This window comes from Penaeus vannamei, chromosome 36 (assembly GCF_042767895.1).
Source record: "Penaeus vannamei isolate JL-2024 chromosome 36, ASM4276789v1, whole genome shotgun sequence".
Classification (NCBI taxonomy): Eukaryota; Metazoa; Arthropoda; class Malacostraca; order Decapoda; family Penaeidae; genus Penaeus; species Penaeus vannamei.
The window spans coordinates 2497831-2515330 of NC_091584.1; the positions used below are offsets into that span (position 1 = coordinate 2497831).

The following is a 17500-nucleotide window of genomic DNA, read 5'->3' on the forward strand; positions in this document are numbered from 1 at the left end:
ATGCCACGCTTGAGGAAGTCCGTTTTCGTGTCGACGATGTCCATGGCTTGCTTCAAGGGCAAGACGCGCTGCAGGCGGTAGATGATGTATTCTTTGTTGGCGAAAAAGGCGTATTTCCCTTGAGGATGTGGAGGAAATTGGTCTTAAGGCGAGTTGGTGAATTTGGTTGGGCGTTCGGTAGTGTTTTTGTTTTCGTTATCGTTATTTTGTTATTATTAGTGTTGTTACTGATATTATTATTAGTTGTCATTATTTTAATTATGCTTTTTATTACTATCGTTATATTCTCTTATTTTCAATTTTTAAATTATCATCGTTATACTAATTATTCTATTAATTTTTGAAATCGGTATAAAATTTCAATGGTAGATTTATTAATTTATCAATATTTTTCACTGCGTCAATATTTTATCTAGACTTTTCATGCGTTTGTATTTTTATTTCATTTATTATTTTTTTAAGAGGAATTATTGTGATAAAACTACCCCGTGCTTTATTAAGTGTATCTTGACTGAGGACCTTACCCATCTTCTCTTAAATAGAGAAAGAAAAAGCAGTGAGATTTATGCCTAAACCCTACCCAGCGACCCCAACCCTTAAAATAAATAAAAAATAAAAAAATAAATAAAAATAAAGAAATAGAATAGATAAATAAATAAAGAAATAAAATAGATAAATAAATAAAGAAATAAAATAGCTAAATAAATAAAGAAATAAAATAGATAGATAAATAAAGAAATAAAATAGCTAAATAAATAAAGAAATAAAATAGCTAAATAAATAAAGAAATAAAATAGATAAATAAATAAAGAAACAAAATAAATAAATAAATAAATAAAAAATAAATAAAAATAAAGAAATAATTAAGAATAAAGAAATAAAATAGATAAATAGATAAATAAATAAAATAAATAAGAAATAAAACATGAAACAAAACTAGGAAAGACTTACCCTTTAAAACGCTATTGAGGGCATCGTCGTTGTTGTTGGGAAGGTTGTTGACGGGGTCCTTTCCCACGAACGTGTCCCAGGCAAGTCTCATGGGCGAACCGGGGGGCGCCAGCTGGGGAAAGAGGGGGGAGGGGAGGGGGGGTAATGAGAAGGGGGGTGAGAGTTATGTGAAGATGGTGGTGGTTTGTGGGTGTGATGTCTTATTCATTTATCTTTTAGACTATGATTGTGTTTATTCATTCATTCATCGCCCATCTATCCATCCCCACCCACCCACCCAATCTTACCTACCCACCCCACCCTTCTATCCACCTCCACCCACCCATCCACTCTTACCTACTCGCCCCCCACCCACCCACCCACTCTTACCTACCCACCCACCCACCCACCCACTCTTACCTACCCACCCATCTACCCACCTACTCTTACCTACCCACCTATCCTCCTACTCACTCATCCTCTCCTACCCATCAACCCCCACCTACTCATATTAACTCCTTTTACCCCCCAACCTGCCTTACCCCCCTCCTCCTCCCCCCCACCTACTCCCTTCCCAACCCTCCTAACTCCACCTCACCTACCCCCTTACCCCCAATCCCCAACTCCAACCCCCCACCTATTCCCTTACCCCCTTACCAACCCCAACCCCCCACCTACCCCCTTACCAACCCCAACCCTCAACCTTTTCCCTTACCAACCCCCCTTACCCCCTATCCCAACCCCCCTTACCCCCAACCCCAACCCCCACCTACTCCCTTACCAACCCCCACCTACTCCCTTCCCAACCCTCAACCCCCCCACCTACTCCCTTACCAACCCTCAACCCCCCACCTACCCCCTTACCTGAACCCCCCCTTACCCCCAACCCCAACCCCCACCTACTCCCTTACCAACCCACACCTAACCCCCAACCCCAACCCCCGGCCCCCCCACCTACCCCCTTACCAACCCTCAACCCCCCACCTACCAACCTACTCCCTTACCAACCCCAACCCCCCTTACCAACCCCAACCCCCCCTTACCCCCTTTCACCCACCCATCGCCCCCCCCGGCCCCCCTCACCGCGAGCGCATCCGCCAGGGCCGTGTTGGTCCTGACGCCCAGATTCCAGTCGGGGTTGTTGAGGAGGCCCTCGAAGTCCCTGAAGGGCAGCTGGGGTTGGCGCGTCGTCAGGATGGACACGAGGATGGCCGAGTAGCACGTGAAGAGGATGAGGCCCGTCCAGTATCCCGCGAAGAAGACGATCCGGCCGGACATCGGGCGGGGCTCCACCATCGCGGCTGTGGGAGGGGGGGGAGGGGGGAGAGGGGGGAGAGGCGGGGGTCAGGGTGGTGGTGGTGGTGGTGCCATTGTTGTTGTTATGGTCATTGGGTAAGATCTTTCTTATTGGTATCATTATTATTATTATTATTAGTAATGGTGTTGTTTTGTTGTTGGTATTTTTAATATTATTGTAATAATTCTTCTTTCTCTTATTATTATCATTATTTTTCATTTTATTTTGTTATCATTAATATTATCATCGTTATTATTATTATTGTTACTATTATTGTTGTTATTGTTACTGTTGTTGTTATTATTATTATAATTATTATTATTAATATTATTATTATTATTTATATTATTATTATTATTATCATTATTATCATCATCACTGTTATAATTATAATTATTATTATTATTATTATTGTTATTAAGTTAATGATTGGGAATGACGTTACCTGTAATAATAAGTGATAAAGAATAACTGTCCAAATTAGGAGAAATCTAACATTACAAGTTACAATAATCTATATACTTTTAACAAACAATCGCTGGTAAATAGACCACCACCCATTACCACAAATGACATGAAGCGACCCGTAAAATTAAGCCAAAACATGACATGACACGAAGCTTCCCGACAACAATCAGCCAAAACATGACATGACACGAAGCTTCCCGGTAACAATTAGCCAAAACATGACATGACACGAAGCTTCCCGGCAACAATTAGCCAAAACATGACATGACACGAAGCTTCCCGGCAACGATCAGCCAAAACATGACATGCCACGAAGCTTCCCGGTAACAATTAGCCAAAACATGACATGACATGAAGGGACCCTCAACAAGAAAACAAAACAAAATATGACATGACATGAAGGGACCCGCAACAAGAAAACAAAACAAAACACGACATGACACGAACCTCCCCGTAACGATCAGCCAAAACATGACATGACACGACATGAAAGGACCCGCAACAAGAAAACAAAAAACATGACATGACACGAAGCTCCCCGGCAACAAGAAAACAAAACAAAATATGACATGACATGAAAGGACCCGCAACAAGAAAAAACAAAACAAAAAACACGACATGCCACGAAGCTTCCCGGCAACAATTAGTCAAAACATGACATGCCACGAACCTCCCCGTAACACTCAGCCCAAACATGCCATGCCACGAAGCTTCCCGGCAACAAGAAAACAAAACAAAACATGCCATGCCACGAAGCTTCCCGGCAACAAGAAAACAAAACAAAACATGCCATGCCACGAAGCTCCCCGGCAACAAGAAAACAAAACAAAACATGCCATGCCACGAAGCTTCCCGGCAACAAGAAAACAAAACAAAACATGCCATGCCACGAAGCTTCCCGGCAACAAGAAAACAAAACAAAACATGCCATGCCACGAAGCTCCCCGGCAACAAGAAAACAAAACAAAACATGCCATGCCACGAAGCTCCCCGGCAACAAGAAAACAAAACAAAACATGACATGCCACGAAGCTCCCCGGCAACAAGAAAACAAAACAAAACATGACATGCCACGAAGCTCCCCGGCAACAAGAAAACAAAACAAAACATGACATGACACGAAGCTCCCCGGCAACAAGAAAACAAAACAAAACATGACATGACACGAAGCTCCCCGGCAACAAGAAAACAAAACAAAACATGCCATGCCACGAAGCTCCCCGGCAACAAGAAAACAAAACAAAACATGCCATGCCACGAAGCTCCCCGGCAACAAGAAAACAAAACAAAACACGACATGACACGAAGCTCCCCGGCAACAAGAAAACAAAACAAAACATGCCATGCCACGAAGCTCCCCGGCAACAAGAAAACAAAACAAAACATGCCATGCCACGAAGCTCCCCGGCAACAAGAAAACAAAACAAAACATGCCATGCCACGAAGCTCCCCGGCAACAAGAAAACAAAACAAAACATGACATGCCACGAAGCTCCCCGGCAACAAGAAAACAAAACAAAACATGCCATGCCACGAAGCTCCCCGGCAACAAGAAAACAAAACAAAACATGCCATGCCACGAAGCTCCCCGGCAACAAGAAAACAAAACAAAACATGACATGCCACGAAGCTCCCCGGCAACAAGAAAACAAAACAAAACATGCCATGCCACGAAGCTCCCCGGCAACAAGAAAACAAAACAAAACATGCCATGCCACGAAGCTTCCCGGCAACAAGAAAACAAAACAAAACATGCCATGCCACGAAGCTCCCCGGCAACAAGAAAACAAAACAAAACATGCCATGCCACGAAGCTCCCCGGCAACAAGAAAACAAAACAAAACATGCCATGCCACGAAGCTCCCCGGCAACAAGAAAACAAAACAAAACATGCCATGCCACGAAGCTCCCCGGCAACAAGAAAACAAAACAAAACATGCCATGCCACGAAGCTCCCCGGCAACAAGAAAACAAAACAAAACATGCCATGCCACGAAGCTCCCCGGCAACAAGAAAACAAAACAAAACATGCCATGCCACGAAGCTCCCCGGCAACAAGAAAACAAAACAAAACATGACATGCCACGAAGCTCCCCGGCAACAAGAAAACAAAACAAAACATGACATGACACGAAGCTCCCCGGCAACAAGAAAACAAAACAAAACATGCCATGCCACGAAGCTCCCCGGCAACAAGAAAACAAAACAAAACATGCCATGCCACGAAGCTCCCCGGCAACAAGAAAACAAAACAAAACATGCCATGCCACGAAGCTCCCCGGCAACAAGAAAACAAAACAAAACATGACATGACACGAAGCTCCCCGGCAACAAGAAAACAAAACAAAACATGCCATGCCACGAAGCTTCCCGGCAACAATCAGCCAAAACACGACATGCCACGAACCTCCCCTTAACAATCAGCCCAAACATGCCATGCCACGAAGCTTCCCGGCAACAAGAAAACAAAACAAAACATGCCATGCCACGAAGCTCCCCGGCAACAAGAAAACAAAACAAAACATGCCATGCCACGAAGCTCCCCGGCAACAAGAAAACAAAACAAAACATGACATGCCACGAAGCTCCCCGGCAACAAGAAAACAAAACAAAACATGCCATGCCACGAAGCTCCCCGGCAACAAGAAAACAAAACAAAACATGCCATGCCACGAAGCTCCCCGGCAACAAGAAAACAAAACAAAACATGACATGCCACGAAGCTCCCCGGCAACAAGAAAACAAAACAAAACATGCCATGCCACGAAGCTCCCCGGCAACAAGAAAACAAAACAAAACATGCCATGCCACGAAGCTCCCCGGCAACAAGAAAACAAAACAAAACATGCCATGCCACGAAGCTCCCCGGCAACAAGAAAACAAAACAAAACATGCCATGCCACGAAGCTCCCCGGCAACAAGAAAACAAAACAAAACATGACATGACACGAAGCTCCCCGGCAACAAGAAAACAAAACAAAACATGCCATGCCACGAAGCTCCCCGGCAACAAGAAAACAAAACAAAACATGACATGACACGAAGCTCCCCGGCAACAAGAAAACAAAACAAAACATGACATGCCACGAAGCTCCCCGGCAACAAGAAAACAAAACAAAACATGACATGACACGAAGCTTCCCGGCAACAAGAAAACAAAACAAAACATGCCATGCCACGAAGCTCCCCGGCAACAAGAAAACAAAACAAAACATGACATGCCACGAAGCTCCCCGGCAACAAGAAAACAAAACAAAACATGCCATGCCACGAAGCTCCCCGGCAACAAGAAAACAAAACAAAACATGCCATGCCACGAAGCTCCCCGGCAACAAGAAAACAAAACAAAACATGACATGACACGAAGCTCCCCGGCAACAAGAAAACAAAACAAAACATGACATGCCACGAAGCTCCCCGGCAACAAGAAAACAAAACAAAACATGACATGACACGAAGCTCCCCGGCAACAAGAAAACAAAACAAAACATGCCATGCCACGAAGCTCCCCGGCAACAAGAAAACAAAACAAAACATGACATGACACGAAGCTCCCCGGCAACAAGAAAACAAAACAAAACATGCCATGCCACGAAGCTCCCCGGCAACAAGAAAACAAAACAAAACACGACATGACACGAAGCTCCCCGGCAACAAGAAAACAAAACAAAACATGACATGCCACGAAGCTCCCCGGCAACAAGAAAACAAAACAAAACATGCCATGCCACGAAGCTCCCCGGCAACAAGAAAACAAAACAAAACATGCCATGCCACGAAGCTCCCCGGCAACAAGAAAACAAAACAAAACACGACATGACACGAAGCTTCCCGGCAACAAGAAAACAAAACAAAACATGACATGCCACGAAGCTCCCCGGCAACAAGAAAACAAAACAAAACATGACATGACACGAAGCTTCCCGGCAACAAGAAAACAAAACAAAACATGCCATGCCACGAAGCTTCCCGGCAACAAGAAAACAAAACAAAACATGCCATGCCACGAAGCTCCCCGGCAACAAGAAAACAAAACAAAACATGCCATGCCACGAAGCTCCCCGGCAACAAGAAAACAAAACAAAACACGACATGACACGAAGCTTCCCGGCAACAAGAAAACAAAACAAAACATGCCATGCCACGAAGCTCCCCGGCAACAAGAAAACAAAACAAAACACGACATGACACGAAGCTTCCCGGCAACAAGAAAACAAAACAAAACATGACATGCCACGAAGCTCCCCGGCAACAAGAAAACAAAACAAAACACGACATGACACGAAGCTTCCCGGCAACAAGAAAACAAAACAAAACATGACATGCCACGAAGCTCCCCGGCAACAAGAAAACAAAACAAAACATGCCATGCCACGAAGCTCCCCGGCAACAAGAAAACAAAACAAAACATGACATGCCACGAAGCTCCCCGGCAACAAGAAAACAAAACAAAACATGCCATGCCACGAAGCTTCCCGGCAACAAGAAAACAAAACAAAACATGCCATGCCACGAAGCTTCCCGGCAACAAGAAAACAAAACAAAACATGCCATGCCACGAAGCTCCCCGGCAACAAGAAAACAAAACAAAACATGCCATGCCACGAAGCTCCCCGGCAACAAGAAAACAAAACAAAACATGCCATGCCACGAAGCTCCCCGGCAACAAGAAAACAAAACAAAACATGCCATGCCACGAAGCTCCCCGGCAACAAGAAAACAAAACAAAACATGCCATGCCACGAAGCTCCCCGGCAACAAGAAAACAAAACAAAACATGCCATGCCACGAAGCTCCCCGGCAACAAGAAAACAAAACAAAACATGCCATGCCACGAAGCTCCCCGGCAACAAGAAAACAAAACAAAACATGCCATGCCACGAAGCTCCCCGGCAACAAGAAAACAAAACAAAACATGACATGCCACGAAGCTCCCCGGCAACAAGAAAACAAAACAAAACATGACATGCCACGAAGCTCCCCGGCAACAAGAAAACAAAACAAAACATGCCATGCCACGAAGCTCCCCGGCAACAAGAAAACAAAACAAAACATGACATGCCACGAAGCTCCCCGGCAACAAGAAAACAAAACAAAACATGCCATGCCACGAAGCTTCCCGGCAACAAGAAAACAAAACAAAACATGCCATGCCACGAAGCTCCCCGGCAACAAGAAAACAAAACAAAACATGCCATGCCACGAAGCTCCCCGGCAACAAGAAAACAAAACAAAACATGCCATGCCACGAAGCTCCCCGGCAACAAGAAAACAAAACAAAACATGCCATGCCACGAAGCTCCCCGGCAACAAGAAAACAAAACAAAACATGCCATGCCACGAAGCTTCCCGGCAACAAGAAAACAAAACAAAACATGCCATGCCACGAAGCTCCCCGGCAACAAGAAAACAAAACAAAACATGCCATGCCACGAAGCTCCCCGGCAACAAGAAAACAAAACAAAACATGCCATGCCACGAAGCTCCCCGGCAACAAGAAAACAAAACAAAACATGCCATGCCACGAAGCTCCCCGGCAACAAGAAAACAAAACAAAACATGACATGCCACGAAGCTCCCCGGCAACAAGAAAACAAAACAAAACATGACATGACACGAAGCTCCCCGGCAACAAGAAAACAAAACAAAACATGCCATGCCACGAAGCTCCCCGGCAACAAGAAAACAAAACAAAACATGCCATGCCACGAAGCTCCCCGGCAACAAGAAAACAAAACAAAACATGCCATGCCACGAAGCTCCCCGGCAACAAGAAAACAAAACAAAACATGCCATGCCACGAAGCTCCCCGGCAACAAGAAAACAAAACAAAACATGACATGACACGAAGCTCCCCGGCAACAAGAAAACAAAACAAAACATGCCATGCCACGAAGCTCCCCGGCAACAAGAAAACAAAACAAAACATGCCATGCCACGAAGCTCCCCGGCAACAAGAAAACAAAACAAAACATGCCATGCCACGAAGCTCCCCGGCAACAAGAAAACAAAACAAAACATGCCATGCCACGAAGCTCCCCGGCAACAAGAAAACAAAACAAAACATGCCATGCCACGAAGCTCCCCGGCAACAAGAAAACAAAACAAAACATGCCATGCCACGAAGCTCCCCGGCAACAAGAAAACAAAACAAAACATGCCATGCCACGAAGCTCCCCGGCAACAAGAAAACAAAACAAAACATGACATGCCACGAAGCTCCCCGGCAACAAGAAAACAAAACAAAACATGACATGACACGAAGCTCCCCGGCAACAAGAAAACAAAACAAAACATGACATGCCACGAAGCTCCCCGGCAACAAGAAAACAAAACAAAACACGACATGACACGAAGCTCCCCGGCAACAAGAAAACAAAACAAAACATGCCATGCCACGAAGCTCCCCGGCAACAAGAAAACAAAACAAAACATGCCATGCCACGAAGCTCCCCGGCAACAAGAAAACAAAACAAAACATGCCATGCCACGAAGCTCCCCGGCAACAAGAAAACAAAACAAAACATGCCATGCCACGAAGCTCCCCGGCAACAAGAAAACAAAACAAAACATGCCATGCCACGAAGCTCCCCGGCAACAAGAAAACAAAACAAAACATGACATGACACGAAGCTCCCCGGCAACAAGAAAACAAAACAAAACATGCCATGCCACGAAGCTCCCCGGCAACAAGAAAACAAAACAAAACATGCCATGCCACGAAGCTCCCCGGCAACAAGAAAACAAAACAAAACATGACATGCCACGAAGCTCCCCGGCAACAAGAAAACAAAACAAAACACGACATGACACGAAGCTCCCCGGCAACAAGAAAACAAAACAAAACATGCCATGCCACGAAGCTCCCCGGCAACAAGAAAACAAAACAAAACATGCCATGCCACGAAGCTCCCCGGCAACAAGAAAACAAAACAAAACATGCCATGCCACGAAGCTCCCCGGCAACAAGAAAACAAAACAAAACATGCCATGCCACGAAGCTCCCCGGCAACAAGAAAACAAAACAAAACATGCCATGCCACGAAGCTCCCCGGCAACAAGAAAACAAAACAAAACATGCCATGCCACGAAGCTCCCCGGCAACAAGAAAACAAAACAAAACATGACATGCCACGAAGCTCCCCGGCAACAAGAAAACAAAACAAAACACGACATGACACGAAGCTCCCCGGCAACAAGAAAACAAAACAAAACATGCCATGCCACGAAGCTCCCCGGCAACAAGAAAACAAAACAAAACATGACATGACACGAAGCTCCCCGGCAACAAGAAAACAAAACAAAACATGCCATGCCACGAAGCTCCCCGGCAACAAGAAAACAAAACAAAACATGCCATGCCACGAAGCTCCCCGGCAACAAGAAAACAAAACAAAACATGACATGACACGAAGCTCCCCGGCAACAAGAAAACAAAACAAAACATGCCATGCCACGAAGCTCCCCGGCAACAAGAAAACAAAACAAAACATGACATGCCACGAAGCTCCCCGGCAACAAGAAAACAAAACAAAACATGACATGCCACGAAGCTCCCCGGCAACAAGAAAACAAAACAAAACATGCCATGCCACGAAGCTCCCCGGCAACAAGAAAACAAAACAAAACATGCCATGCCACGAAGCTCCCCGGCAACAAGAAAACAAAACAAAACATGCCATGCCACGAAGCTCCCCGGCAACAAGAAAACAAAACAAAACATGCCATGCCACGAAGCTCCCCGGCAACAAGAAAACAAAACAAAACACGACATGACACGAAGCTTCCCGGCAACAAGAAAACAAAACAAAACATGCCATGCCACGAAGCTCCCCGGCAACAAGAAAACAAAACAAAACATGCCATGCCACGAAGCTCCCCGGCAACAAGAAAACAAAACAAAACACGACATGCCACGAACCTCCCCTTAACAATCAGCCCAAACATGCCATGCCACGAAGCTCCCCGGCAACAAGAAAACAAAACAAAACATGCCATGCCACGAAGCTCCCCGGCAACAAGAAAACAAAACAAAACATGCCATGCCACGAAGCTCCCCGGCAACAAGAAAACAAAACAAAACATGCCATGCCACGAAGCTCCCCGGCAACAAGAAAACAAAACAAAACATGCCATGCCACGAAGCTCCCCGGCAACAAGAAAACAAAACAAAACATGCCATGCCACGAAGCTCCCCGGCAACAAGAAAACAAAACAAAACATGACATGACACGAAGCTCCCCGGCAACAAGAAAACAAAACAAAACATGCCATGCCACGAAGCTCCCCGGCAACAAGAAAACAAAACAAAACACGACATGCCACGAACCTCCCCTTAACAATCAGCCCAAACATGCCATGCCACGAAGCTCCCCGGCAACAAGAAAACAAAACAAAACATGCCATGCCACGAAGCTCCCCGGCAACAAGAAAACAAAACAAAACATGCCATGCCACGAAGCTCCCCGGCAACAAGAAAACAAAACAAAACATGCCATGCCACGAAGCTCCCCGGCAACAAGAAAACAAAACAAAACATGCCATGCCACGAAGCTCCCCGGCAACAAGAAAACAAAACAAAACATGCCATGCCACGAAGCTCCCCGGCAACAAGAAAACAAAACAAAACATGCCATGCCACGAAGCTCCCCGGCAACAAGAAAACAAAACAAAACATGCCATGCCACGAAGCTCCCCGGCAACAAGAAAACAAAACAAAACATGCCATGCCACGAAGCTCCCCGGCAACAAGAAAACAAAACAAAACATGCCATGCCACGAAGCTCCCCGGCAACAAGAAAACAAAACAAAACATGCCATGCCACGAAGCTCCCCGGCAACAAGAAAACAAAACAAAACATGCCATGCCACGAAGCTCCCCGGCAACAAGAAAACAAAACAAAACATGCCATGCCACGAAGCTCCCCGGCAACAAGAAAACAAAACAAAACATGCCATGCCACGAAGCTCCCCGGCAACAAGAAAACAAAACAAAACATGCCATGCCACGAAGCTCCCCGGCAACAAGAAAACAAAACAAAACATGCCATGCCACGAAGCTCCCCGGCAACAAGAAAACAAAACAAAACATGCCATGCCACGAAGCTCCCCGGCAACAAGAAAACAAAACAAAACATGCCATGCCACGAAGCTCCCCGGCAACAAGAAAACAAAACAAAACACGACATGACACGAAGCTCCCCGGCAACAAGAAAACAAAACAAAACACGACATGACACGAAGCTCCCCGGCAACAAGAAAACAAAACAAAACATGCCATGCCACGAAGCTCCCCGGCAACAAGAAAACAAAACAAAACATGACATGACACGAAGCTCCCCGGCAACAAGAAAACAAAACAAAACATGACATGACACGAAGCTTCCCGGCAACAATCAGTCAAAACACGACATGCCACGAACCTCCCCTTAACACTCAGCCCAAACAGGACATGACACGACACGACGTGCGGCCCCGTTACTCACACTGCTGGACGATGCTGCAGAACATGATCCAGAAGGCATCTTCGAAGCGGATGTCATGGTCATGGACGTCTCTCTGCACCGACGTCCAGTTCAGGAGCCAGAGGGAAGCGCCTGGGGAGAGGGGAGAGGGGGGGAGATAGGTAAATAGACAGGTAGGTAGGTAGATAAGTAGGTAGGTAGGTAGGAAGGTAGGTAGGTAGGTAGGTAGGTAGATAGGTAAGTAGATAGAGAGATAGAGAGATAGATAGGTTGGTAGGTAGGTAGGTAGGTAGGTAAATAGACAGGTAGGTAGGTAGGTAGGTAGGTAGGTAGATAGGTAAGTAGATAGAGAGATAGAGAGATAGATAGGTTGGTAGGTAGGTAGGTAGGTAGGTTGGTAGGTAAATAGACAGGTAGGTAGATAGATAGGTAGGTAGGTAGGTAGGTAGGTAGATAGATATTTAGATAGATATTTAGATAGATATTTAGATATTTAGATAGGTAGATATTTCGATAGATATTTAGATATTTAGATAGGTAGATAGATAGATTGATAGATAGGTAAGTAGATAGATAGGTAAGTAGATAGATAGATAGATGGATGGATGGAAAGACAGACCAACATGGAGGGGTGGGAGAAAATAGGTAAGTAGATAGAAAGATAGATAAATGATAGATAGATGGATAGAGAGACACCGACATGGAGGGGTGGGAGAGAAAAGTGGTGTAAATAGAAGAAGGAAAAGGGTGAAGAAAGAGAAGGGTGGAAGATAGATAGGTACGTAGGTAGGTAGGTGGATGGATAGAAGGATAGATAGGTAAATAGAGAGATAAACTGATAGATAGATAGATAAACTGATAGATAGATAAACTGATAAATAGATAAACTGATAAATAGATAGATAAAGTGATAGGTAGATAAACTGATATATAGATAAACTGATAGGTAGATGGGTAGGAAGATAGATAGACACGGATAGATAGATAACCATAAAGAAAGGTATGTAGATGGACAGATACATATATATACTTTACCGTTGCAAAGTTCAGTAGCCAGAGATAAAGCCATTGATTGGAAAGAAAGATGGAATAGAGAGAAGGGAGAAAAGAGAGAGAAAAGGGTGGAAGATAAATAGATAAAAGGAGAGGGAGAGAGATGGCAAAACTAGAAAACAGGCGGGAGAGAGGAAGGGATGGAACGTGAATAGATAGAGGGAGTGGGAGAGCAAGATGGAAGGGAGAAAGGGGGAAGAGAAAGAGAAGAAGGAACAGTAGACAGAGAAAGGGACAGACAGACAGAGGGAAACAGAGAAACATATAGACAAAAATAAAAAGACAGTGGAAGAAATCACAATAATAACTAGTATAATAAGAAAAGCAAAACAAAAATACAAACTAACCCTTATACTCAAAAAATAAATAAACAAACCACAGCAAAAACTCAAATCTAAACAAACCACAGCAAACACTCAAAAACTAAAAGACAACAACAAAAAAACACAGCAATAACTCATAAACCAAACAAACTAACCAAGACAAAAACTCAAAAACCAAACAGGCAAACCACAAAAAAGAACTCAAAACTAAACAAACCACAACAAAAACTCAAAAAAACAAAACAAACCAACCCTACCAAGACACCCAAAAAACCAAACCAACCAACCCTAACAAAAAACTCAAAAAAACCAAACAAACCAGAAACAAAACAACAACAAAGAATCACAAACCACAGACGACGAGAAAGACCGGGATACAGGCCCACAGGAGTCCGTCAAAGGGCTGACCATAGAGAGTCCAGGACCCTTCCAGCACAGGACGTCGTATGTACAAGCGGGTGCTGGAAGGGAAGAGAAGGGGTTAGGGGACTGCGTTCAGGGGGATGTGTATGGGAAGGAAATGTTGGGTAGGGTGTTTGGGGAGGGAATGGGTAGGGTATTTGGGGAAGGAAATGTTGGGTAGGGTATTTGGGGAAGGTTTGTTAGGTAGGGTATGTATGGGAAGGACTGTTAGGTAGGATATGTATGGGAAGGTAATGTTGGGCAGGGTGTTTGGGGAGGGAATGGGTAGGGTGTTTGGGGAGGGAATGTTAGGTAGGGTATTTGGGGAAGGACTTTTAGGTAGGATATTTGGGGAAGGGAAGGGAACGGGTTAGGGGACTGCGTTCAGGAGGATATGTATGGGGAAGGAAATGTTGGGTAGGGTATTTGGGGAAGGAATGGGTAGGGTATGTATGGGAAGGAAGTGTTGGGTAGGGTGTTTGGGGAGGGAATGGGTAGGGTATTTGGGGCAGGAATGGGTTCAGGAGGATATGTATGGGAAGGAAATGTTGGGGAGGGTATTTGGGGAGGGAATGGGTAGGGTATTTGGGGAAGGACTGTTAGGTAGGGTATTTGGGGAGGGAATGGGTAGGGTATTTGGGGAGGGACTGTTAGGTAGGATATTTGGGGAAGGAATGGGTAGGGTGTTTGGGGAAGGAATGTTGGGTAGGGTATTTGGGGAAGGAATGGCTAGGGTATTTGGGGAAGGACTGTGTTCAGGAGGAAATGTATGGGAAGGAAATCTTGGGTAGGGTATTTGGGGAGTGACTGTTAGGTAGGGTATGTATGGGAAAGAAATGTTGGGTAGGGTATTTGGGGAGGGAATGGGTAGGGTATTTGGGGAAGGAAATGTTAGGTAGGGTATTTGGGGAAGGAATGGGTAGGATATGTATGGGAAGGACTGTTATATAGGATATTTGGGGAGTGAATGGGTAGGGTATTTGGTGAAGGAATGGGCAGGGTATTTGGGGAGGGAATGGGTAGGGTATTTGGGGAAGGAAATGTTAGGTAGGGTATTTGGGGAAGGAATTGATAGGGTATGTATGGGAAGGAAATGTTAGGTAGGATATGTATGGGAAGGACTGTTATATAGGATATTTGGAGAGGGAATGGGTAGGGTATTTGGGGAAAGAATGGGTAGGGTATTTGGGGAAGGACTGTTAGGTAGGGTATGTATGGGAAGGAAATGTTAGGTAGGATATTTGGGGAAGGAATGTGTTTGGATTTTTAGGGACTGGAAATGGGTCAGGTAGGATATTTGGGGAGGGAATGGCTAGGATATTTGGGGAAGGAATGGGTAGGGTATTATGGAAAGGACTGTTAGGTAGGATATTTGGGGAAGGTTTGTTAGGTAGGATATTTGGGGAAGGACTGTGTTCAGGAGGATATGTATGGGAAGGAAATGTTAGGTAGGGTATTTGGGGAAGGAATGGGTAGGATTTTTGGGGAAGGATTGTGTTAGGATACTTATGGAAATGACTAGAGTTGGGTTAGGTAGGATATTTGGGGAAGGAATGGGTTAGGAAATAGGTAAGATATTTGGGGATGTTAGGCAGGATATTTGGGGAAGAAATGACTATGATGTATGTTGAGGGATTGTGTTAGGATACTTAAAGAAAAAACGATTTGGGTTTAATAGGATATTTGGGGAAGGAATGGGTTGGGAAATTTAGAGTGAGAGGATTTTTTTGGAAAGTGTAAATTTATACATATGTGTATTCATTATTCTTTTATTTTTATTTCGTTTACTGTTATTGTATTTGAAGTGTGTGAGTTTTAGGATTTTTTTACTGCATATATACGGGTTTTTGACACTGTATCTTTATTAATTATTTTCCTAGATTAGCAGATATGAGTACCTTCGATTTTTTATAAAAAATAATATTAGGGTGTTTGCAAAATGGAAGATAAGGATTTGTAATTAGTGAAGATGAAAACGACTGTCGCATTTTTTCTTCGTAAAGTACAAAATAACACCAAAATAATGTATATAATTAGCAAATAAACAAATATCAATCATAAACATATTGTATAGCTTGTGTAAACGGCGTTTTGTGGAAAATATAGAAAAAAGTATAAATGGTCGTGGATATCTTAACAGTACAAGAGATATATTTGTAATAATTATCGAAACAGGTCAGGTACATCTCTTGTCATTCTAGATATTTATTCTCATTACATTTAAAGGTATTCATTCCCATTCAAAACTTGTGCTGTGACGGTACTCGCTCTCATTCCACCTGAAAATATTCATCCACATTACTTCCGTTTCCTGCACCGTAAAAAAAATACCCGTTTTCAGTTTTCATTCCATCTCTTGCACTGTGATGATAATCGTTATGGCGTCCTGGGCACTGTCATGCTCTTATTCTCATTCATACCTTATTTACACAAGCCTTGATAATACTCGTTATTATGGCGTCCTGGTCACTACAGTGCTATTCAGTCTCATTCCTACCTTTTCGACACAAGCCTTGAGGATACTCGTTATTATGGCGTCCTGGGCACTGCCATGCTCTTCAATCTCATTCATACTTTATTTACACAAACCTTGGTGATACTCGTTATTATGGCGTCTTGGTCACTGCCATGCTCTTCAATCTCATTCATACCTTTTCGAAACGAGCCTTGATAATACTCGTTATTATGGCGTCCTGGTCACTGCAGTGCTCTTGTCTCATTCATACCTTATTTACACAAGCCTTGATGATACTCGTTATTATGGCGTCCTGGTCACTGCCATGCTCTTCAATCTCATTCATACCTTATTTACACAAGCCTTGATGATACTCGTTATTATGGCGTCCTGGTCACTGCAGCGCTATTCAGTCTCATTCATACTTTTTCGACACAAGCCTTGATGATACTCGTTATTATGGCGTCTTGGTCACTGCAGTGCTATTCAGTCTCATTCATACCTTTTCGAAACGAGCCTTGATGATACTCGTTATTATGGCGTCCTGGTCACTGCAACGTTATTCAGTCTCATTCATACCTTATCTAAACAAGCCTTGATGATACTCGTTATTATGGCGTCCTGGTCACTACAGCGCTATTCAGACTCATTCCTACCTTTTCGAAACGAGCCTAAATGACGTAGAAAAACCAAGAACTCGCTTCCTTACCTGACTATCTGAATGGGAATGGTGAAGTCGATGGAAATTGCTCTTATCTTGGTGATCGACAGCGGCGCTACGGCTGCGTCCGCATCGTCGGTCTGCAGCATTCCCACCATGCCGTTCCAAGTCACGCCGTCCGATTGCAGGGATCCGAACAGCGTGTCGGTGGCCGTGTATCTGGACACGGAAGAAAGTAATCGGAGAAGGAGAAGAAGGAGAAGAAGGAGAAGAAGGAGGAGAAGGAGGAGAAGGAGGAGAAGGAGGAGAAGGAGGAGAAGGAGGAGAAGAAGGAGGAGAAGGAGGAGAAGAAGGAGAAGAAGGAGGAGAAGGAGGAGAAGGAGGAGAAGGAGGAGAAGGAGAAGAAGGAGAAGAAGGAGGAGGAGAAGGAGGAGAAGGAGGAGAAGA

General features: G+C 44.4%; 2 protein-coding genes across 4 annotated transcripts in view; one reads left to right on the plus strand and one right to left on the minus strand.

Annotated features, from left to right (window-relative positions):
- LOC113814828 (hemicentin-1) overlaps positions 1-17500 on the plus strand; it is a 234971-nt gene that overhangs the window by 133419 nt on the left and 84052 nt on the right. The window lies entirely within an intron of this gene.
- Positions 1-17500, minus strand: part of LOC138859403 (glutamate receptor ionotropic, kainate glr-3-like) — a gene marked incomplete in the record, with an annotated part of 56129 nt that overhangs the window by 21183 nt on the left and 17446 nt on the right. Inside the window, 6 exon segments of the mRNA XM_070114400.1 lie at positions 1-118; positions 952-1063; positions 2014-2231; positions 12181-12291; positions 13887-13996; positions 17102-17272. Of these exon segments, the coding sequence (XP_069970501.1) occupies positions 1-118; positions 952-1063; positions 2014-2231; positions 12181-12291; positions 13887-13996; positions 17102-17272 (840 nt within the window).